General features: G+C 44.1%; 1 protein-coding gene across 5 annotated transcripts in view; it reads right to left on the reverse strand.

The window, feature by feature from the left end:
* rps6kc1 (ribosomal protein S6 kinase B1) overlaps positions 1-25,650 on the reverse strand; it is a 174,146-nt gene that overhangs the window by 22,092 nt on the left and 126,404 nt on the right. For all 5 annotated transcript variants that reach the window (XM_085981219.1, XM_085981217.1, XM_085981212.1 and 2 more), the window contains exons 9-11: positions 19,967-20,059; positions 7,051-7,098; positions 1,198-1,330 (exon numbers count right to left, since the gene is read on the reverse strand). In XM_085981219.1, the coding sequence (XP_085837345.1) occupies positions 1,198-1,330; positions 7,051-7,098; positions 19,967-20,059 (274 nt within the window). The remainder of the gene's footprint in view (positions 1-1,197; positions 1,331-7,050; positions 7,099-19,966; positions 20,060-25,650) is intronic.

The raw sequence follows: 25,650 nt of genomic DNA on the forward strand, positions 1-25,650 counted from the left end.
GTAAGAGATTTGAGTGTGATTTTTCTCATATTATCCAATTTGGGGAGTATTTTACAGTGAAAGTACTCCTCTCTGATGTTATCATTGCCGTTAATTATTTTGCCAAGAGTCATTTTGTTCTTTTATCAATATGTTTGAATAAGGCATTGGTGTATTTTTTTTGGAATAAATCACATTCTGACTGGGTTGAATTTTGGGGCTTTGGTTTTTGGTATAATTTTGTGAGATTAATGAAGGGGAAATCATATTTGAATAGCACCTTTGCCTAAGCAGTGTCTGAAGTGAAGGTGCAAAATATTCTTGTTCTCTAGCATTACCATATAAATGCTATATACATGCAATTTATTTATTTCTTGCCATTCCTGAAGCTGCTGAATACATACACACATGTAGAGAATTTTAAAAAACATTTTAAAGAAAAATATTAAAATGTGTGTTTAATCTGGATGAAATGTCATTGTATTCTAACTAAGCTTATTTAGTGCCTGCATTAGCAAATGATCAGTAGAGCATCCCTTGTACACAAGATGGGATCCAGCTTTATGTGAAAAGCTTTCAATGGAAAACTGGTTCAATTAAAATGTTTTTTTTAAAGACCTGACAATTCCTAAATTGTCACAGGAATTGTGTGAGCAATATTATGATTTTTCCTATTGGCAGTAAAGCTTTTACATAACTAAGTATCTTTGAAATATTCAAGTGCTGCTCAAGGGTGAGATTTATTGAATAACTGAACATACAACAGGAAGAGGCCATTTAGCCCCTTGAGCCTCTTCCATCATTCTATTAGCCATGGCTGATCTACAGATCAACTTAACTCCACTCCATTTACCTGCCTTTGTTCCATATCCCTCGATGCCCTTACCTAACAAAAATCTATCAATCTCGGTCTTGAAAATCCACAGCATTTTGGGGACAGATTGATCAAATTGCATACATTTCAAAAATCTGTTTTATTTATTTGCCAAAATCTGTGCAAAGTTACACATCGCACCTACAGAACACAAAATAGCTGCAATGATGTTATCTCACTTGGGATGCCCTACCTTGATGGTATACATTGCAATAATGCAACCTGGTTTCTTCCATACAAAACACTTGGCAGATTTTTTCTGTAAGGAATCTACTAATTTGAATGGTAGGTTAAAGGTGTCAGCAAATCTTCTTAAATTTAATAAAATAAAGACCAACACACACCTTCTGCATACTGCAGCAAAAGAAAGATGGAGTCTTCAGAGATGATTTGCTTCTTCAGTTGCACCATGTTGGGCACACAGTGGGGAGTGATGGTCTTTCTGTTCCTGCTGCACTCGCTGCTTTTCCTCAGAATCTGACAGAGAACGGAAAGGTCAGTTGTACCCTCTGCTGCTTTAGAACATGCTGTGCTCCGCACTTATCCACTAATCTATTTGTGCTATTCTGTGCTTTGGAAAACCAGTTAGTCCTCTTCATCTTCTGCTCGGTGCCCTAAGCTCCCCAAGGCCTAACTGATGGCACTTGGCTGCTATCCAACACACGGAGGATGGCACTGAGCTGCCACTAAAATCAATTACATGGGTCAACGTTTTTATTAGTCTCTTTCTCAACTAAGCCATCAGAATACTACTTACGTTATTTTCCTCACAGAACAAATACAACAGTAAATTATATGGAAAACTACACAGGCTAATCAAAGGTTAATGTGATTTTTCAGGCTGTAGACTGTGCGAGCATGTTCTGAGTTTTATCAATTTAAGCTTCATTAACGCACAAAAGTATTGATCACTAGATTGTTATTTAAAGACAATTTAATTAAAAACTTATATGGGTAAGTTCATGGCCTAGATTTTTGGGAGCTTGAGTGGAATGATCCCTTTGCCTGAATGGCGAGGTCTGAGGCGGCCCCGATACTGGCCCTCGGACCTCATTGTAATGCATTCAATGGTGCAACAGCCCAGCGACAAAGACTAGAGCAAAATCTACTCTCAGGCCTTCAGAACTGGCCAAGGCTTCTTCGGCAGCACCTCCCAAACTCGCGACCTCTACCACCTAGAAGGACAAGGGCAGCAGGCGCATGGGAACACCATCACCTCCAAGTTCCCCTCCAAGTTACACACCATCCTGACTTAGAAGTATATCGCCGATCCTTCATCGTCGCTGGGTCAAAATCCTGGAACTCCCTCCCTAACAGCACTGTGGGAGTACCTTCACCACACGGACTGCAGCGGTTCAAGGCGGCGGCTCACCACCACCTTCTCAAGGGCAATTAGGGATGGGCAATAAATGCTGGCCTTGCCAGCGATGCCTACATCCCATAAAAATGAATTAAAAAGGTAAGTGGGCCTGGGGGTCGGGTCAGCGGATCGGGCTGAGGGGTCGTGAGCCTGGAATTTCAGGAGCGGGATTAGGTCGGGGTACCTGGAGTCGTGGGGGCTGGGTGTCGCGATCAGGTTGGGGGGCCTGGAGTCGTGGGGACAAGAATCATGAGCGATTGGGGGGTTGGCATTGTGAGTGATCGGGGGACGGGAGGTGTGGGCTGTCGGGGGGTCAGAAGCATGGGCCGTCGGTGGTCGGGTTCGGAACATGAGCGATCGGAGGTCAGGGTCGGGAGTGGGGCGATTGGAGGTCGGGGTCAGGAGCGTGGGCGATCGGGGGTCAGGTGCAATTGGGAGGGTGGTTAAATGTGGGCGATCGAGAGGAACACTCTCTCCTCCTGGCTCCACTTTCAGTTAAGTTATTTATCTTCTATGTTGTAGGCAATCGCTAGGGCTGATTTCCCTGATGCAGCCCACAATGGTGCTGGCTGCCTCAGGGCAAACCAATCTTGGAGAGGGGGACAGAAGGTGGCGTCAGGCCCCTTATTTGCATATACAAAGGGTCTAACACCTGCTTCAGGCAAGCCTGTTATTCGTCCTTACCCAATATGGAGGGCAGTGCACTTACAGCCAGAAATGTGTGTGTGCTTCTTGCCTGCCATTTGGGGGCCTTAGGTGTCCGTGCAGCACCTTAGAAATGGGCGCTGCGCAATGCAATTTCTAGGCCCATCTGTTTTTAAACTTTTAAACAAAGACCACCAGCCAACCCTTCCACAGCCATTTTACTCTCCCAACCACCACCAGATGAGCGTCGTTGTAAAAGCCAGGGAGCATGGCAAAAATATGCAGTGCCCTGACTCCAGAAAATCTGCAGCAGGTGGAACTCCCAACCTGCTGCACTTCTGCCAGCAGAGTGGCTATGTGGGAAATCTAGGCCAGCACTTTAGGGAGATGAGAACCAAACTATGGCGGGGATGAATATAATATAAATATAACAGATATTACACACACACACACACGGAGGGGTTTCATTTAGCAATAAAAGATAACTATGACTTTAGGAAGCCAGTTTGGAAACATGCTGGAAAATCTACTACTGTTCCAAATACTTAATCAACTGAATCCCAAAATGAACACAACCATTTTGACCAAGACACTATGCATTAATTGGGATTTTCTTTGACTACATATTAAAAGTGATCTATAATAAGTGAACCAACTTATTATTTCATTTTGTTACTGACAAGTTGGTAATCCACCACAGCACAAAATGCCATGTAGAATGAGTTACCAAGACAAAGAATGGGGGGGGGGGGGGGGGGGGGGGGAAGGAGATTTATTTTAGTCTCATCGAGTATAAAGTGCAGCACAAGTTGAAAGGAGTCCAGAGCTCCCTACAATTTGCTGCAATAACACACCTAATTCCCAAATTCAGAAGAGCACCACCTACCTCACTAGCATGACATTTCCACTGCTCAAACCAGTCATCCTTATGGCATCTTTGTATGAGATTGCCCAATTAGTGTCAATTAGTGATGAATTATGGGCAGTTTTGTGCTGCTGGGAATGGGTTGAGACTGCCCAAACTGATTTCACTTAGGATAACAGCTGTCAAGAAAAGAGAGACAGAGATAGAAACAAGGCTTCTATTCCATCTGCCTGAGCTGTATTTAAATCTGCGTTCTACAGGTGAAAGGGCAATACTTTAACCAGGTTTCACTTCCACCTTCACCCACGCAAAAAAATAAATTATCCAAATTATGCTTGGTTCAGTTAAATGTTTATCCCGAGTTCCTTTCTTATAAACACAATGGGTAATATTTTGGTGTGTGTACAATTAAAGAAAAAATACTTTCATTATAAACCTCGCCAGTTTAGCAAACAAAATTCTCTAACTTTTCAAACAAAGCAAAATATAACCCAATGGAGTTTATTAGTTTTAGAACTTGTTCCACTGCCCATATCATACACAAGTTACATAAAATAACTTACATTTATATAGCGCCTTTCATAACCTAAGGGTGTCCCAAAGTGCTTTACAGGCTCTTTACAGTGTGTCAGCTGTGGCTCAGGGGGTAGCACCCTCGCCTCTGAATCAGAAGGTCGTGGGTTCAAGTCCCACTCCAGAGACTTGGGCACAAAAATCTAGGCTGAAACTCCAGTGCAGTACTGAGGAGTGCTGCATTGTTGGAGGTGTTAAACCAACATTAAACCGAGGCCCTGTCTCCTCTCCCAGGTGGACTTAAAGATCCTATTTTGAAGAAGAGCAGGGGAGCTATCCCTGGTGTGCTGGCCAATATTTATCCCTCAAGCAACATCACTAAAAACAGATTATCTGGTCATTATCACATTGCTCTTTGTGGGAGCTTGCTGTGCGCAAATTGGCTGCTGCTTTTCCTACATTACAACAGTCCAAAAATGTGCGAGTTAGGTTGATTGGCTATGATAAATTGACCCTTAGTGTTAGGGGGATTAAATACGTGGGGTTATGGGGATAGGGTGGGATATGTAGGGGTTACGGGGATCGGGTGGGATATATGTCGGTGCAGGCTCGATGGGCCGAAATGGCCTCTATCTGCACTGTGGAGTTTCTGTGATTTCTGTGACAACAGTGACTGCACTTCAAAAAGTACTTCATTAGCTGTAAAGCACTTTGGGACATCCGGTGGTCATGAAAGGCGTTATACAAGTCTTCCTTCTTTCTATGAAGTGCTTTTGAAGCAAATTCACTGTTGTAAAAAATGTAGGGAAACATAGCAGCCAATTTGCACACAGCAAGGTCGCACAAACAGCAATGAGAAAATGACCGACAATCTGTTTTAGTGATGTTGTTTGAAGGGTGAATATTGGGCAGGACACTGTGCGAACTCCCCTGCTCTTCTTCAAAATAGTGCCATGGGATCTTTATGTGCATCTGATCAGCATATTATAAAAAGGATACAAAAGGCAGGGTGCAAAAAAGATTTTCAAGGATGATACCAGAAATGCAGGTTATACCCATCAGGAAAGGATGAACAGGCTGGGTCTCTTTTCTCTTGAAGGCGGAGGGGTGACCTAATAGAAGTCTTTAAAATTATGAAAGGTTTTGATAGAGTAGACACAGAGGGGTTGATTTTCAGTGTGCCGTGAGGCGGGCTTTTAGGCGTGCGGGGGGCAAAAATCCCGAATTCGGGGGTCCCGACACCATCCCGCCCAAAACCCACCTCCATGTAAGTTTCACAGGAGGCGGGTACCCGCCCCGCACTGGGACCCGCCGACCCGAGGCGGGAAGGGATTAGTGCCAATTAACTGCCTGTTAACAGGTAGTTAACAGGCAGTTTTTAGCCTAATCCCTATTTTGAGGGGTGTCGTGTGGGATTCCCGACGGCTCCAAACCACGCCAGGTTAGAGCAGGTGGGCCGTCGGGTTGAAGGACTTGGAGGGGTCGCGATGTCAGTGTTCAGGTGTGTGATGGGTGCATGAGTGCAAAGGTAAGTGTGTTTGGTGTGTCTAAAGTGTGTAAAGAAGTTTAAATTACCTGTACTTACCTTAACAGCCTTTCTTCCTCTAGGTTTCGGGAGTCCATCACTCAGTCGGCACTGAAAGCAAAATGGCTGCGAGCTGTCAAAAGCGACAGCCTTCAGCTTTCATTGCCGGTGAGAGTTCTAACTGAGTCTGCGTAGAAGGACTCAGGTTAGAAGTCAGACTGTCAGTGTTTGACAGCTTCAAACAGCTGTGAATCACTGATATTTCATCTGTCAAGACCTCTTGACAAATGAAATTTCAGTCTGTGATGTCACCTGTTGCCAGGTGGCCCTTAATTGGCCTGCTGAGCGGGCTCAACAAGGTCAATCAAGGGAAAATCGCGTGGGTTGGCCGGACGTCGATATAGGCGGGACTAAAACCCAAAAGATGTAGTCCCGCCTCCTTCCCGACTACTGATTGAAAATCGACCCCAGAGAGTGTGTTTACACTTGTGAGGAAGAGCAAAACTAGAGGCCATCAATATAAGATAGTCACCAAGAAATCAAATAGGGAATTCAGAAGAAACTTCCTTACCCAGAGAGTGGTGAGAATGTGGAACTCGCTACCACAGGGAGTGGTTGAAGCGAATAGTATAGATGCATTTAAGGGGAGGCTAGATAAGCACGAGGTAGAAGGGAAGAGAGGGCTATGCTGATAGATTTAGATGAGGAAAGACGGGAGGAGACTCGAGTGGAACATAAACACCAGCGTGGACTGGTTGGGCCGAATGGCCTGTTTCTGTTCCGTATATCCTATGTAATCCTGTGTAATCTGAGGGGGTAGACGGGGCCTCGGTTTAATGTCTCATTCAAAAGACGACACCAACGACATGGCAGCACTCCCTCAGTACTGCACTGAAGTGTCAGCCTAGATTATGTGCTCAGGTCTCTGGAGTAGGACTTGAAACCATCAACCCACAAAACCATCTATGGGATCACTCCATCTGTTCCCATCTGGGCTATTGAGGGAGCAAGTAACTACAGCATGGAAAAGTTGCAAACAGTCTGGCCTTACTATTGTGTGTATTTGGGCAAACAGGTTCTCACTAGCAATCAGCCTGAGAACGCTCTGGTGCAGTTTCTCTCACTTGCCTTCAATATTACAGCAGTACAGCTGAGACAAGGAGTGGGGGGGTCAAGGTTTTGAAAAATGGTACACTGGGAATACTCAGACAAACAATAATAACTAAATAGTAAAGTTGCATTTTTAGAATTCAGCCATGAAATAGTAATGATTTTAAAGAGCTGCTTACTTTTAAAATGAAGGTCTCCTGTGTTCTGGAATCCAGCACAAGTAAAACCTTCAGAAACAAATACAAACACACATTAAAAATCAGATCTCCGTCAACACAGAATACGCAGATAAATGTGTGCACACATTTATCCCAATGTCAAATCAGTTTGAAAGTTGCATTTAAAATCAATTCAGTTAGAACAAGGCGCCATGGCTATTGGAATCGTAGAGAACACAAATCTGACCCCAAGAAAAACACCTTAAAAACAAAAGGAAAAAAACACTGGACAAACATTTTTACTGTCTCCTCTCTTCCCCTTTACTCTTAAAGCCTGAGAATATTTACAGTGTGCTGACACGAAGAAAGCACATCTGTGAATTTTTTTAATTTTTTTTTTTTTTAAATTGGCCATCGGCAGATAGTTTTCCCAAACAGGTGTTTTATAAATGACTGTAAATCAGCCCCTGGAAACACCTCCTCCAAGGCAGGCGAAACCAATGATAATATAATTAGAGCCAGATACATCAGGCGAGTAGATAGTCTCCATCTGTTCAATGTCATATTTAATCACTTTTACTTCTTTAAATCTGCAGCAACTGAGCTTTCATAAACTTACTTACTAAAACATGAATATTTGTGCTGCCAAGTCCTGTGGTAGCAGAGTTACAACAGCATGGAATACAGCTGGGTTGTATCTGACCCAACTGGTGGTCTATGATGTAAACAGAAATGCAGTATTTTGCATTTTAATTATTTATCTTCCACAGTAAATGCTTTCTACAGGGGGTGACAAATGTCTTTACAAAACCTGTTAACATTTTACCACAAGTGGATTCTCTCCCTCCCCCCTTCCAGTCATGATGTAAAAATGACTCTTTTCCTTTATCCAATGTATCTGCATGTTACAAGAGTGGGTATTTTAGAGTGCTGAAGACACAGAAACACAGAAAAATAGGAGCAGGAGTAGGCCATTCGGCCCTTCGAGCCTGCTCCGCCATTCAATATGATCATGGCTGATCCTCCATCTCAATACCATATTCCCGCTCTCTCCCCATACCCCTTGAAGCCTTTTGTGTCTAGAAATCTATCTATCTTCTTCTTAAATATATTCAGTGACTTGGCCTCCACAGCCTTCTGTGGTAGAGAATTCCACTGGTTCACCACCCTCTGAGCGAAGAAATTTCTCCTCATCTCAGTCCTAAATGTCCTACCCCGTATCCTGAGACTGTGGCCCCTCATTCTAGACACCCCAGCCAGGGAAAACATCCTCCCTGCATCCAGTCTGTCTAGCCCGGTCAGAATTTTATACATTTCAATGAGATCCCCTCTCATTCTTCTAAACTCTAGTGACTACAGGCCTAGTCGACCCGATCTCTCCTCATACGACAGTCCTGCCATCCCAGGAATCAGTCTGGTGAATCTTCGCTGCACTCTCTCTTCTTAGGTAAGGAGACCAAAGCTGCACACAGTACTCCAGGTGTGGTCTCACCAAGGCCCTGTATAACTGTAGTAAGACATCCTGGCTCCTGTACTCAAATCCTCTTGCAATGAAGGCCATTTGCCTTCCTAACTGCTTGCTGCACCTGCATGTTTGCTTTCTCTGTGACTGGTGTACAAGGACACCCAGGTCCCTCTGTACATCAACATTTCCCAATCTATCATCATTTAAATAATACTCTGCCTTTCTGTTTTTCCTACCAAAGTGGATAACTTCACATTTATCCACGTTATACTGCATCTGCCATGTATTTGCCCACTCACTCAACTTGTCTAAATCGCCTTGAAGCCTCTTTGCATCCTCCACACAACTCACAATCCCACCTAGTTTTGTGTCGTCAGGAAACTTGGAAATATTACATTTGGTTCCCTCATCCAAATCATTGATGTATATTGTGAATAGCTGGGGCCCAAGCACTGATCCCTGCGGTACCCCACTAGTCACCGCATGTCACCCTGAAAAAGACCCATTTATTCCTACTTTCTGTTTCCTGTCTGTTAACCAATTTTCAATCCATTTATATTACCCCCAATGCCATGTGCTTTAATTTTGCACACTAACCTCTTATGTGGAACTTTATCAAAGGCTTTCTGAAAATCCAAATACACCACATCCACTGGTTCTCCCTCGTCTATACCAGTTACATCCTCAAAAAACTCCAGTAGGTTTGTCAAACGCGATTTCCCTTTCATAAATCCATGTTGACTTTGTCTAATCCCGTTGATATTTTCTAAGTGTCCTGTTATCACATCCTTTATAATAGACTCTAGCATTTTCCCTACTATATATGTTAGGCTAACTGGTCTGTAGTTCCGTTTTCTCTCCCCCTCCTTTTTTAAATAGTGGCGTTACATTTGCCACCCTCCAATCTGCAGGAACTGTTCCATAATCTATAGAATTTTGGAAGATGACAACCAATGCATCCACTATTTCCATGGCTACCTCTTTTAGTACTCTGGGATGCAGATTATCAGGCCCTAGGGATTTATCGGCTTTCAGTCCCATTAATTTCTCCAGCATTATTTTTTTTACTAATACTAGTTTCCTTTACTTCCTCCTTCTCACTAGACCCTTGGTTCCCTAGCATTTCTGGGAAGTTATTTGTGTCCTCCCGTGAAGACAGAACCAAAGTATTTGTTTAATTGCTCTGCCATTTCCTTGATCCCCATTATAAATTCTCCTGTTTCTGACTGTAAGGAACCTACATTTGTCTTCACGAATCTTTTTCTTTTTACATGCCGTACTTGTAGAAGCTTTTACAATCCGCTTTTATGTTCCTTGAAAGTTTACTCTCATACTCTATTTTTCCCCTCTTAATCAATCTCTTGGTCCTTTTTTGCTGAACTCTATAAACTGCTCCCAATCCTCAGGCTTGCTACTTTCTCTGGCAACTTTATATGACTCCTCTTTGGATCTAATACTATCCTTAATTTCTTTTGTTAGCCATGGTTGGGCCGTTTTTCCTTGTGTGTTTTTGCGTCAGAAAGGAATGTATAACTGTTGCAATTCATACATTAATTCCTTAAATGTTAGCCATCCTTAAAAGACCATTTATATGTGGGTCCCAAATTTTGGTAGCTGGTTTCACAGGTTTGTTTGCTATCACTTCTGAAGAACAAACCTTAATATCAAATTACAAAGAAATAATAATTTTAAGGGGTTTTAGGAGGGTACTCGCACTGAAGAAAATATCAATTTTATGTTTACATATGCTGTCGGTTATTTTAGGGTGGTTGGGAGACCGTGGAAGACAACTACTTCTGAAGGTGCTTCTCCAATATAAATGGGCTATGAGGTTGACATCAGTAGATATACTCATTCACTGAGGATTTTTCAGCAGTCTTGGCATTTTAACGGTCTACAATTGGATCTAGGTTCAGTAATTTCTTTGTCAATTCTCCTGATATCAGCAGCATTTCCTGGAGCAGTGACTCAAAGTTCCCATTCCAATTAATGAATAAAAGTTACCTGCAGCATTGGAAGGGTTAAAAAGCCAAGGTTACCCTGGGTGCCTTTTGTTCAGTTACGGTCAAAACTGGAAATGTTTGAAATGCAGGAACATTAGTGAAATTTAGGGATGATCTTATAACTTGAACTGAGCTTTAGAGTACCTTTGAAGGACTAAGATAAGGTACCCTCATTTTCATTTTAATAAACTGAATCAAACAGTTGCAAACTTTAACAATCTTTTGTTTTGTTTTCTTTTTCTGTTGATTTTGGGCATTTTCACCATTAAAACCATTTTAACAATTAACCAATTAAAAGAATTATGATTACCTTTTGTTATAAATCTCATCATTCATCAAGAAACTACTCGTGAAATAATGCTGGACGGCCAGCTGGTGGCGCCGTCCAAGGAGTATAAATACTCAGGCGTCGGCCCCAGCTTACCAGGGACATTTTGTAAGACAAGGTACTAGTGAAGTACAACTAGACCTCCATGTTCTGAAACAAGTTGATTAAAGCCTTGCTTTATACTCAAACCAAGTGCGTAGTGAGTTTTATTACGTCACCTTTCATATCAAGTTTTTTTCTACTTATTTCTATTGACTAGGTGAACTTACTTTTGTGAACACTGAATTTGAATAACACTATCCGGAGACAACTCAGATGGAGATACTGATCCCAGCTTTAAAAATTTAAATTAAAATAAGGATACCGTAACTCAGTCCTTCAAAGGGTACTTTAAAGCTCAGTTCAAGTTATAAGATCATTCCTAAATTTCACTAATGTTCGTGCATTTCAAACATTTCCTGTTTTGGCCCCAACTGCAGAGTGCTAGGAAATAAAATATACCACGTGAAAAATCAGTGTTATCCTTGATTCAAACAGTCCTCGATTGAAACAGTCCTCAATGGAAAATACTTCGTAAGCCTATGTAGAAGCACCTTGAATGTGGACTTCGATTGAATTATTCAACCGGCAGTGTAGAAGCTGGGTGCGTGTCCCTAAAGTGGAGTTTTGAAATAGGAGATGTCTGTGAAGCCCTCATGATTGAGATAAGCAGTTTTGAGTTACCAGCAACTCAAACATGTGCCCTGTTTGACAGGCAAATACTCACATGCTTGCCATAACTCTGACTTTTTCCAAATTTATTTTGGCTGTTCTTTTATTCTTTTAGCATTTCCACTAAAAGCGCAACTTTGCCTAATGGGTGATTAAAACCTCTCAAATCATAATGTCTCATCACTCAGAGCCACATCAAGAACTGATTAGGGTCACTGCAACTAAGCAATGGGGGGGGTGGGGGAGGAAAGGGGTGAGCACATAATGCTAGGCTGATACTCCAGTGCAGTGCTGAGGGAGTGCTGCACTGTCAGAGGTGCCGTCTTTCGGATGAGACGTTAAACCGAGGCCCCGTCTGCTCTCAGGTGGACGTAAAAGATCCCATGGCACTATTTCGAAGAAGAGTAGGGAAGTTGTGTGTCCTGGCCAATATTTATCCCTCAACCAACATAACAAAAACAGATTATCTGGTCATTATCACATTGCTGTTTGTGGGACCTTGCTGTGTGCAAATTGGTTGCTGCGTTTCCCACATTACAACAGTGACTCCACTTCAAAAGTACTTCATTGACTGTAAAGCAGTTTGAGACGTCCGGTGGTCGTGAAAGGCGTTATATAAATGCAGGTCTTTCTTTCTTACTACACTGGCCTCTGTGGCTATTCAGTGGCCTCGCTGAACAAGGTTTGTGTTTGGATGCCAGGTGGGGAGGGGAACACTCAGCTATAAACTCTCCATTATTAACAATCACTGTCCAGGCAGACATTTGAAAACGAGCCACTTGGACAGGTATCAGAAGATAACTAGCTACCAATGCCCATACCGCACTAGTTTCTGGAGAGAAGGAAGAAATGGTGAGAAAATTGGATTTTTAAAAAGTAAATGTAACAGAGAATGGCAGATTTGAGTGCAGGCAAACCTGGGCCTTAACAACAACTTGCATTTATAGAGCGCCATTAGTAAAACATCCCACGGTGCTTAAATATATACAGTTTGGATTGCAAAAGCAGCAGCATTACTGCTATACCACTAGGCTGTTGCAAAATTATCCTTGCTATAAAATAACAGAGCCTATAATCAACTGGAAGTGGTTATGTTCTTCTTCCCATATGGTTAGCCATTTACTGTTTACCAATATAAACTAACTCCCTTTGTAAGTTATGGTCAGAAAACACATTTTCAAAACGCAGCAAAAATATGGTTGAATAAATTCTCTTCTATGTACTACTGACGTTAAATCTAATGTCCTAACCGAATACCAGCACAACGTAACTGCCCCAGGGATCCACCATCTGCTGTCACCCAAAATTCTGTCGGGCATCGTCAATGCACTGGTGCTCAGAGTAAAGAGGCACAGTGACTAAAGGGAGAAAGTAAACTCCAGTCGAGGAGAATTGATTGTGTATATTCAGAGACAAAAAGGACAAGTCTAAGGAAGGTCACCAACTAGGACACAATGGCCCATTACATATTATAGCAGGCAGTGAACAGGAAGAACAATAAAGGCAGAGAAAGGAAACAGCAAAGAGATTCCTTTAGCCTAACATTTACCTTTTTCAAATTAAAAATATTATGTGGCTATATCATATTTGACTCAGATATTAATAAAGAACCTGGCTATAAGCTTAGCATGTTTGGGAGCTAAACATTCCAGGCTATAGGATCTTTAGAAAGGACAAGGACATTGGGAAAAGAGGGGGGAGTCACAATATTGATTTAAAAAACACCATTACAGCAATAGAAAGAAAGTTATCAGGCAGTGAAAACACTATAGGTAGAATTAAGCAACCACAAAGGATGCAAGACTCTAGTGGGAGTTGTCTACACACCTCCTGACAATAGTGATGTAGTTGTGGGGGGGGGGGGGGGGGGGTTGTATAAATATGGAGATCAGGGAAGCATTTTGAACCAATAAGGGAACAGATTTAGATACCAGATTGAGTGATGAGTAACGAACCAGACTTGGTTAACAATCTGACGGTAAGGGAAGAGAAAAAAGTGACCATAATATGATTGAATTTGATATTAGGTTTGAGAGGGAGAAGGGAGAGTCACAAACCAAGATTTTCAATTTAAGGCAAACTTTGAAGGAATGAGAAATGAATTTACCACATTAAACCAGTTATAATGGGAAGAATTTGGTATAATACAAAACCAGTACATACCCTATGCAAAGGCTCCATTTGTTTAGTTAAGCAACTATGCTCATCAAATAAGGCAAGAGACAGTATCAAGCTAAAAGAAAAAGCATTGGGGGAGAAATTTGGTATCGCCCCGTTTGGGGCGCAATTATCAGCCGGGCGCAAAGTTTAGCGCCTGGCGCTAATTATCGCCTCCGACTGCAAACTTGGCTTCTATCGCACCTGGAGGTGATTTGAGCGCTAAATCAGGCGCTAAACACCTCTCTTAAAGCACTAACGCCGAGGAGCAAGGTGCTACCTCAGAGCGCTGGTGAAGCTCATGTGATGTCAGTTAGCAATGGAACACAGACACACTGGCGCCGGCCAATTCTTAAAGGGGAGGGTCGATCTTGCTCTCCATCCACACCCTGCTCATTGCAGCCTTGAATCTCAGCCTGGAGAGACCTGTACATCAATTCTGCTGGAAAGAGCAATGGAGAGGCCCAGGAAAGAGCTCAGAGTGCAGCCCCCATAGTCTCTTCTAAATCGATGCAAGGAAGGTCAAATCAAAATGAACCTGCAAAGTGCTGCTCAGTACCCGAAATTCCTTCACACAGCATTGAATCTCTCCAGAAATCTCTCTCTCTCTCTCTCTCTCAGAATGCGTGGTGCAAAAATGTCGCCGACAAAAAAAGGCAGGAAGTGGCCGCTTTTAAATAGCGCTCCCCCAGTCCCTTCCCAACTGCAAAATGTTCCCCTCTACCCGCCATTGCTAGCGGCAGGCGGAAAGGCTGGGGGCGCCACTCAAAATCCGGTCCGGGGTGCTACATGCTCGACTGACGTCACGATCTGCGGGCGCAGGAGATTGTGACGGTAGTGTTTAGCACCGCCGCAAAATGTCTGGTCAATTTCGCGAGCGGCGCAAACATCACCGCGCCCGGGTGCTAGTTGCTTTGCGGGAGGTGCAAATCAACTGAATTTTTCCCCCTTACACTTTAAGGAAAGGTGGAAATCCAGCAGATTGAGAGCGCTATAAAAAGCAACAAAGGGATACAAAGTAAGTAATCAGGTGCAAAACAAAAAAAACTTGCAAGGGATATCAAAGCCATCAGCAAAAGTTTTAAAGTTTTTATAAATATATTAACAGAAAGGGGGAATGTGAACCCATTAAAGGCAAATGCAGACGAAACTATAATGGACAATAAGGAAATGGCAGTCTTGTTAAATGAGTACTCTGCATCTGTTTTCCACAGTGGAGGAAGACGACAAAATACCAGCATTACAAGGGAACCTAAAAAGTCAAGGGGAGGAACTTAGTGGATTTAATACAAGTTAAAAAATGGTAGAGAAGAAAATAATGCCACACAAAATAGACAAATCTCCACAAAAGTTGCAGATGCATTCAACAGAATTTTCCAAAGCTCTCTAGATTCATGAATTGTACCTATGGATTTGAAAATTGCAAATGTCACACCATTATTTTGGAGGGAGAACCAGGTAGCTACAGACATGTCAGTTTAACTTCAGTTGTGGGAAAGTTACTGGAATTTATCATCAGAGACTGAGGCCCTGATATTTACAGGGAGGTGGGGAAGCGCGAGACAAACATGAAGACCCTGCCGAATTTAACAGCCGGCAGTGGGCCAAATTGACAGGCTGGCTGGCTGACAGGCGGGAAAACCAGCAGCAGGAGACCACAGCCAGGGACCCTTGGGGGCAGTCCATGGCAATCGGAAGGGGATCGCAGGCTGCAGATGGGGGCTTGGGGTGGGGTGGGGAAGAGTGTCGATGATCACGGCAGGGGCTAAAGAGGTGATGCGATCGGCAGAAGGGAGGCCGAAGGCTTCCTTGAGGGATCGGGTAGAGCACTCCTGCTCCTCCTGGCCCACAAGAAAACGGCACTTATCCTCTGGATCCAGTAGCTTCTGCCTCCATTTCGCTGCTGGGTTTCCTGAGCCTTGGGAACCCAGTCGGCAGAAGTTACATTTAAATCAGGCTCCCAACTGCACTGTGGGAGCCTGATTTCAATATGTTATTGAAGTGTCCTGGCTCTCCAAGACGGGATCTGCACGTGTCACGCTGCCCTGCTGTAAAAATGTTGGCATGTGTGCACGCGTCGGGATGGAGTCGTGTTTCTCGTTTAAGCATTTAAAACTCACCCCACCACCCCGCACGACCTTCTCCCACCCATCGTGGGGCAGGGTTAATTGAGGCCAGAGTGACTGAGCACTTGGACAAGCATGAGCTGATCAAAGAAAGTCAACATTGATTTGTGATGGGTAGGTCATGTCTGACTAACCTAGTGGAATTTTTTTTGAGGAGCTCACTAGGATGGATATGGTCTATGTGAACTTCCAGAAGGCATTTGATAAGGTTCTGCACAAGAGATTATCAAAAATGACAGCGCACAGAATTGGAGGTAATCTTGTGACATGGGCTGGTAAGTAGGAAACAGGGTTTTGGGGAGACCACATCTGGAGTACTGTATACAGTTTTGGTCTCCCTTACCCAAGGAAGGATATACTTACCTTAGAGGCGTGCAACGAGGGTTCATTAGATTGATTCCTGGGATGAGAGGGTTGTCCTATGAGGAGAGATTGAATAGAATGGGTCTATACTCTCTGGAGTTTAGAAAAATGAGAGGTGATTTAATTGAAACATATTCTGAGAGGGTTGACAGGGTAGATGCTGAGAGGCTGTTTTCCCTGGCTGGAGAGTCTAGAAATAGGGGTCAAAGGATAAGGGGTCGGCCATTTAGGACTGAGATGAGAATTTCTTCACTCGGAGGGTTGTGAATCTTTGGAATTCTCTACCCCAGAGGGCTGTGGTGCTGAGTCATTGAGTATATTCAAAGCTGAGATCGATAGATTTTTGGACTCTAGGGGAACCAAGGGATATGGGGATCAGGCGGGAAAGTGGCGTTGAGGTCGCAGATCAGTCATGATCTTATTGAATGCCGGAGCAGGCTCGAGGGGCCAAATGGCCGACTCCTGCTCCTATTTCTTATGTTCTTCAGTGGAATAAGGGAATGTTCTCTGATTGGCAGAACGTAAAAAGTGGTGTTCCCCAGGGATCTGTACTGGGTCCGCAGCTTTTCACCATATATATCAATCAATGACTTGGATGAAGGAACAGAGAGCTGTAAAGTTCCATCTTCAAACTGGAATAAAGTTAGGAGGCACGGTAAACTGTGTAGATGGGAGCAGGAAGTTACAGAGGAACATAGACAGACTAAGTGTGTAGTCAAAACTGTGACAGATGGAGTTCAATGTGGGGAAGTGTGTGGTCATCTACTTTGGATCCAAGAAAGACAAATCAGAATATTTTCTTGGGTGAGAGACTAGGAGCTGAGGAATTGCAAAGGAATTTGGGTGTCCCATGTGCACATATCACATAAGCTAGTGCACAGGTACAAAATGTAGTCAAAAGGCTAATGGAATGGCCTTTATCTCAAGGGGATTAGAATACAAAGGGGCGGAAGTTATGCTTCAGTTGTAGAGAGCTTTGGTCAGACCCCATCTGGAGTACTGCGGTCAGTTTTCAGCACCGAAACTCAGGAGTGGTGGCCTAGGAGGGGACACAGCACAGATTCATCAGAATGATACCGGAGCTTAAAGGATTAAATTATGAGGACAGGTTGCATAAAGTTGGTTTGTATTTCCTTGAATTTAGAAGGTTGGGGGATGATCGAATTGAGGTGTTTAAAATCTAAACAAATTCAATAGGGTAGATACAGAGAAACGGTTTCCTCTGGTGGAAGGAATCTAGAACAAGGGATCATAATCTTAAAATAAGAGCTAGGCCCTTTAGGAATGGAGCACTTATTCACACAAAGGGTAGCGCAAACTTGGCACTCTTTCCCCTCCCCCCACCACTCCACCCCCAACAAAAGGCCGAGGATGCTGGGTCAATTCAAGACTGAGATCAACAGACTTTTGTTAGGTATGGGTATCAAGGGATATGGAGCACAAATGCGGGTAAATGGTGTTAAGATACAGATCACCCATGATCTAATAGAATGGTGGAACAGGCTTAAGGAACTGAATGGCATACTCCTGTTTTTATGTTCCTATATGAGCATTTTGATTCTAATCACAGATACTCTGGCTAAAATTTATAATGGCGTAAAGTCCCATTCACATGGCAACTAAATTACCACCGTAAAATTCAACAATACTTAGGAATGTACAATTCTGCATTGATCATGATATTTATTCTACAACTGAATTAACATGATGAAGTGTCATCAATGTTCCATTTTTCTCCCTGATATTCTTGCTGAAAGTGAATTAGCAAAATAAAATACCAGGAAACTCTTCAGCTGGTGTCCAGCATTTCTTATGGGTTGTAAATTGGCCTCCTCTGTAATTTTGCAGTCTTCGTGAAATTAGGAGTACTCCGATTTTCCACAGATTAAAAATGATTTAATTAATTCTAGTTATCATTGAATTAAATTGCAGTACAACATAGATATATTCAGATTTAATACCTAATAAAAGCAGCAGTATTATTCTCACCTTAGTTAAATGCAACAAGGATCAATGTGTCTGGCACAAATTATATAAAATGGTTCCAGAAAAATGTTGAGTTCCCACTATTATATATTTTTTTAAATATCAACGTAAATAGCAAAGGAAATACAAATATTTTATAATTTAACTACTTTGTCAGAGGAAACTTGGGGCTCAAATTAAAAATGAGGAAACTGGAACAAATGGGGACACGGGAAGCACTAAACCTACCTTCAGCTGCTAATTTAATCAGGCTTTTGCCTTGTAATTTACTCTAAGCACTCCTAGCGTTAGATTAGAAAAGGAAGCTGCTGAAGATGATTCACTGTGATAGTTAGGACGACCCCTCAGGATTCTGTTTAGTCTCTACAGAATAACATAATTTGTGAAAGTGCTTAAGAAAATTAATATAGTTTGGCTCAACCATATCTGTTTAATACAAGGTCACTAAATAGAGTCTCCTTTGAAGAAATGATTGGAACGTCAAGAAGTTCTCATTAATTCTCTCTGTATGATACTTCTGGATATCATTTTCTTTACAAACATGAACCTAGGGATTAAGATAAACACATATATCTATGCATGTATGAGAGATAGTGAGAGAAAGAAAGAGAGAGCACGAGAGATCACAGTAATAATTCACTCTTAAAAAATAAGCCTGTTTATAATATGTTGTGATAAGAGGTGAGAGTGTTACATGGTGCTGTATACTTTCACCTCTTTACATCTTCACAGTCCTTGATTCACACCACAATTACTCTGCTTCTACCATGTTCAGTGTGGAAGCTAAATAAGCTAGCAGTAAATAAAACAAAAAAGTTCCATAAATTAAGACATTATAATGAATAAATGTCTGGCAGCGGATTTAAAATTTTACTTTAATTTCAGTTTTCTGTTGACCCCACAAACTGCACGAGTTTTGTTCTCAAGGGTTATGATGTCACAATAACACTTCACTGAATTACTGGCATTTATCTATTATTCTGCATCACTTACCTCGCTGTATAAACATGGAATAGCGTTAAACATGTGTGGGACAAAACTGAACCTACCTACAACTGTCACTACAAAATAGCCTAAGGGTCACGTGGAATTTAATGAGGCAATCATGTAACTATAAATGTATCATTACTACAGTCCTCTGAACATTGAACTAAAAGTCTTGCACCTGCAAAAACCATTATATTCTGCTAATATTGCCAACAGATTTTTTTCTCCCCAATAAAAATATTGCTTACATTTTGATTTTACTGCAGTACAGTTCCCATGCTACCCTTGTTACAGTGGCAATGTCCTGGCTGGCATGCAGGATTTTAAATATTACTGCGGTACTTTTGGTCACATTTGTGGTAGTTTGAGCATTTAACCTCTGGTATGGTACAGATAAAATCTTTGTTTTACATACTTCTATTAAGCAATACATTGTACCTGCTGTTGAATTGGTTCTGCAGTTTTTGTTATTATCTTATTCACAACTTGTCAATTAGTCTATTAAAAGTACATGAAGTGGCTCAGCTTATATATTCTTTGATGTTACAATGCAGTGCTGTTTCAATTTTAAAATGTAATATTTAAAAAGGCAGTGTCTAATTCTCTCCTCTGACTTATAACATGCAGTATACCTACACAATTTTACAGTCCTGCTTAAACAAACCCCCTTTCCCCCTCGGTTTGTCTGCATTTTACAGAAACAGTCATTTTTCTTTTGTTTCCTAGCCGTCAAAACCAATAGCTTCAAAGCTACAACCTCAGCTGGTGGTTGATTTATGGTTGAACCCTTGAAGTGATGCTGAAGAATTACCTTGTCAATCACCCCAAGGACTCTGAAGGCCTTCAGCTCCTCTGCAGGACTCCTCAGGTTCCAAGCAGGCCTTGAACTTAGCGGTCCCGGAGGCTAATAGAAGATATCAAAGATATCACATCAATCACAGTAACACTTAAAGGAAGATGGCCTACTGGAGCAAATGCCAAGTTATAGAAAACTAAATTTGTCACAGAACAGTTGTGGACAAGATCAAAAGGTAATTTATTTCCGCTTCAAATCTGTGTCCAGCACTGAGGAGAATCCCCGTAGAAATATGTATTTGGTTAAGATACAGTCATTGTTAAGTTTAGAGTGCAACAGCTGTTCATGAGTACCAACAGTGTAATATTAACAAATGTGTTTACTGTTGTGTAAAAAAAAACACTATCACCAGTCAATCAAATCTTCAGGACCTAAAATTGTAATGTGTACCAAATATAAAAATAACTGATGAGGAACTATAGTGGATTAGAACAGTGGCCCTGAAAATCTTCAGGCATTCCAATAAACTGCCACCATAACTTCAGAGGACTCCACTGGAACAACTAGAAACTCAGCTAGGAACTGGATACAGTGGGTCCTGGCCCTCGGTCAAGTGTCCTGTGTGGCCTGTTGGGCGCGTGGACAACCTGCATCAGGAGTTCCCACACGCCTGGCCTTTAGAGGAACCAAGCATATAGTTAGTCAAACCAAGCCTACTTACCCAACCACTGGTAGTGATGAGGTCCCCAAAGAAAGGAAGATTTTTTTAAAGTTAAAAATGTAACTATGACCCTCTTTTTAAGGGGGCAGCTCTGTGTTGTTTTGGGTTTTTTTTGGGGGGGGGGGGGGCGGCACAAAGAGGGAGAAGGAAGGAAGGGCAAACACCACTCTCTCCCCCGCCCCCCCCCCCCCACCCTTGCCAATGGAAGTCGCCCAAGATGAGCCCCTAGTGGCATTGCCATTGGCAGGTAAATGAAGGGGCTTTTCCCCTCACCTGTACAGATTAATATATTGTCTAAACAAAATTACAGGCAAAAGTCACCTAGAAATACATCACAACTGAAGAGCTATAGTCAGCCAAGAATAATAATAGACCAACCTGTAAGAAAGGAGAAACTGAATTATAGTACAGGGAGAATACTTTAATTCTAAGAATGATGAATCTTGCACCTAAAGATTAATAATCCACCTTTTTTCTTCATTCGTCTACTCCATAGAACACTGGTGCATGTTGCAATGGTACCTCACAGGACAAACAGAATTAATCTCCAGAAGATACAAAGCATTACTGACAACATTGTCAACTTGCATCTTTTCCACACTGAATATTAAGTTTTAGGAAAAAGTAATGGGCTGTAATTTGCGACCCCCAAGGGTGCATACGAGGTGCGCACACGCCCGTAGAGGCCACTCAAGTTCCGGGTTTAAGCATGCGAAGTGCATGCACGAAAACCCAGAACTTGCGATCTGTCTCCGCATCCCCGGGAAAACGGCCTCTGCGGGTGGAGAGTTGCGCTATTTACAGGAAACTTTGTGCTATCCGGCATCGACGGGACCGAGCTGCTGCCGTTCCCTCAAAACTGCCGGACACACCAGCGTTAATGTTGAAGCATACGGAACTTTAAACATAGAAGATAGGAGTAGGCCATTCGGCCCTTCGAGCCTGCTCCGCCATTCAACGAGATCATGGCTGATCATCCAAACCCTAGCACCCGGTCCCTACACCGACAGCCATCCCACCCAAGCCCTATCCCCGTAACCCCATCTCCGTATCTGACAACAAACACTGTTGCTTAGCAACAACTTCTAAACAGTCGGCCCGTACCTTGGAAGTGTCTCTGTAGCTTAGCAACAGCTTCAGAGAGACTTTCCAGAGCCTGACTGTTGAAAAAAAAAAGCCACGAGAAGAAAAAAAACCTAACAAAACGGCTCTTAATTTTTGCCGGTGGCTCGAGCTTGCCGGACACTTAGCCTCTGGATAACACAAAGTTTCCTGTACCCAACTTCCGCCCACTGAATGCCGTGAAATTCTTACGCCTGGTAAAAGCAGGCGTAAGTCCTGCCTTTACCCGCATAAGAGTTTTAAAAAATAGAAAAATAAAATGTTATCACTCATTTATACTTTAAAAACCCTGTCCAATAAGTAAGTTTATTTTTACCCCGTTAAAACATATAATTTTTTCTCAAAAAAATACATTTTTGTTTAAAATATTTAATTAAATGGCATTTTAATTCATTTAAAATGTGTAATTTAAAAATGTTTTTATTTCATGTGTTCATGTATTTTTTAAAGTGATCCCCATTCACTCTTATGGGGATTCCCTTCTTTTATTGGTTGGGCTGGCCCACGTGATCTCAGGGGCGTTCGTGAACCGCAAGCGTCCCTGGGATATGTGGGCCTCTACCCGTGGGTATCTGGAGAGGCCCAGGAGGGCGAACCTACAAACCTCCCGGGCCACCAGGTAAATTCATGGACCATGCACAGCAGGCGCTGAAAGCACTGGACCGGTACCACCAATGCTGCCTCCGCAAGATCCTGCAAATCCATCGGCAGGATAGGCGCACCACGTCAGTGTTCTTGCCTCAGGCCAACATCCCCAGTATTGAAGCTTTGACCACACTCGATCAGCTCCGATGGACGGGTCACATCGTCCGCATGCCCGATAGGAGACTCCCAAAACAATCGCTCTACTCAGAGCTCCGACACGGCAAGAGAGCCCCAGGTGGGCAGAGGAAATGCTTCAAGGACACCCTCAAAGCCTCCTTGAAAAAGTGCAACATCCCCACCGACACCTGGGAATCCCTGGCCCAAGACCGCACAAAGTGGAGGAGAAGTATCCGAGAAGGCGCCGAACACCTCGAGTCTCTTCGCCAGGAGCAAGCGGAAGCCAAGCGCAAACAGCGGAAGGAGCGCACGTCAACCCAAGCGCCCCACCCACCCACCCGCCGCTTCAACCACCGTCTGCCCCACCTGTGACAGAGACTGTAGGTCCCGCATTGGACTCAGCAGTCACCCGAGAACTCATTTTTAGTGTGGAAGCAAGTCATCCTTGGCTCTGAGGGACTGCTAAGAAGAAGAAGACACTCCTTCACTGAATCCCAATGTAATGATTGGACAAGTAGAAAACAACCAGGACCACTGGTAAATTGTATAAGACCTGAAAACACTTTAACCATGAATGCAGTTGAATCTTCAGCTGTTCTGGTTGGCAGAATTTGGGAAACCTAGGGTGGAATTTTAACCCCCAAAAACAGGTGGGTTGGGGTTGGGTGGGAGGTTAAAGAGTTAAAAATCTGAATCCTGACCCCCAACCTACCCACTAACGGTTTTAAAGGAGATGGATTGGGTGGGTGGGGGCAGCCAACCCGCTCGCAGGATTCAATCTCCAATTCCCTTCTGGCCTTTCGACCTCCAGCCCCAAACTCCCCCACTCTGACATCCAATTTGCAGCCCTCGATCTCCAGCCCCAGACCCTGCTGAAGATCTCCAGCCCCCGACCCCTCCGAAGATCGCCAGCCTCCCGACCCCAACAAAGATCGCCAGCCCCCCGACCCCTACAAAGATCGCCAGCCCCCCGACCCCTACAAAGATCGCCAGCCCCCCGACCCCTACAAAGATCGCCAGCCCCCGACCCCTCCGAAGATCGCCAGCCCCCCGACCCCTACAAAGATCGCCAGCCCCCCGACCCCTACAAAGATCGCCAGCCCCCTGACCCCTACAAAGATCGCCAGCCCCCGACCCCTACAAAGATCCTCCAGCCCCCGACCCCTCCGAAGATCGCCAGCCCCCCGACCCCTACAAAGATCGCCAGCCCCCCGACCCCTACAAAGATCGCCAGCCCCCGACCCCTACAAAGATCCTCCAGCCCCCGACCCCTCCGAAGATCCTCCAGCCCCCGACCCCTCCGAAGATCGCCAGCCCCCGACCCCTACAAAGATCCTCCAGCCCCCGACCCCGCTGAAGATCCTCCAGCCCCCGACCCCACCAAAGATCCTCCAGCCCCCGACCCCTCCGAAGATCCTCCAGCCCCCGACCCCACCAAAGATCACCAGCCCCCGACCCTGAAGATCCTCCAGCCCCCGACCCCACCGAAGATCGCCAACCCCTCCGAAGATCCTCCAGCCCCCGACCCCTCCGAAAATCCTCCAGCCCCAGACCCTGCTGAAGATCTCCAACCCCCGACCCCTCCGCAGATCCTCCCGACCCCGCCGAAGATCCTCCAGCCCCCGACCCCTCCGAAGATCTCCAGCCCCCGACCCCGCCGAAGATCCTCCAGCCCCCGACCCCACCGAAGATCCTCCAGCCCCCGACCCCTCCGAAGATCTCCAGCCCCCGACCCCTCCGAAGATCCTCCAGCCCCCGACCCCTCCGAAGATCTCCAGCCCCCGACCCCTCCGAAGATCCTCCGGCCCCCGACCCCTCCGAAGATCCTCCGGCCCCCGACCCCTCCGAAGATCCTCCGGCCCCCGACCCCTCCGAAGATCCTCCGGCCCCCGACCCCTCCGAAGATCCTCCGGCCCCCGACCCCTCCGAAGATCCTCCGGCCCCCAACTCCCTGCGAAGGTCTCTGACCTTCCGACCCCCGCCCTCACACCCCCCAAAAAGATCCCTCCCTCCTCTCTGTGGCCTAGTGCCACAGGCCTACCCGCCCGACGGCGAGCCAGCCTCTCCATCTGGCTGGCTGCAGGCAGGAAACTGAGATTCAAAATGTTAATCAGGCCCGGCCATTAAACTTGGCAGGGCCCCGAGGGAAACCCATTCTCCCAGGTTTCCCGACCGCACTGCAGCCCCTGCCCCCTTCCTGCCTCCAAATTAAAATTCCGTTCCTAGTGTCTTTGTCAACCCCTCCTCATAAATACAGACAATACTGCTGCATAAGGGCCCTCTGAGATTTTGAGAGCTTTGGGTGGAGGTTGGGGGTGGAAATCTGGCACCGATATAATGTCCGCTACTAATTAGAATTCAATTTTGGGAAACAATGCAAAGGGCTGTCAAATTCCAGTAATTTCAAGTCTCCTCCCAGATACTGGTATTAAATGTCAAGATAGTTACTTTTGGAAGTATGGTTTAATCTAAATGTGAATACTGAGGAAACAGTAGTTGCAGTGCTTCAAGATGATCCCTAAATGCAATGTTGGTCTCATTAGGAATGTCCTTGCTGCTCGGTTTGCTACAAGGCGAGTACGAGTGCTCTTTGGAAGTGGATGATTTGAGTTCCTTGCCCTTCTCCTTTGTCTTGTCCTTTCTGTGCTCAGACCCTGCATCAGCATTTTTAATAATAATACTTCTCAATCTCTCACATGATGGTTTTGTTGCCTTTTCAGGAAAAAGTTGGCAGAATTCGTTAAAGGAAAACATTTTGGTCATGCAGGAGACAATACAGCCGCTAAATTAATGGGATTAGCTGTACTAGATTGCCAGCACTGTAGATAACAGAGACCAGCAGAGCAGATGTGGGCATAAAATCAATCAGAAAAACTCCAAAACGGACAGATACTGAGAAAATGTCACAAAATAAAACTAAGAATCAATTTTTCCAGAATTTTACCTCCTTTCAGTAAGGCAAGATGTAACTGCAACTAATGCTGACAGAAGCAGAAAAGGGACCGAAGAAAAGGAGTGTTTTTGCAGTAACCAAAGGTCATGTGGGCTCTGGATGGCAAAGAAATACATCATTATGATTTCCCTAGCTGCAAAT

The sequence above is a fragment of the Somniosus microcephalus genome, chromosome 3 (genome assembly GCF_052327205.1).
Source record: "Somniosus microcephalus isolate GS21.2 chromosome 3, FLI_Smic_1.0, whole genome shotgun sequence".
NCBI lineage: Eukaryota > Metazoa > Chordata > Chondrichthyes > Squaliformes > Somniosidae > Somniosus > Somniosus microcephalus.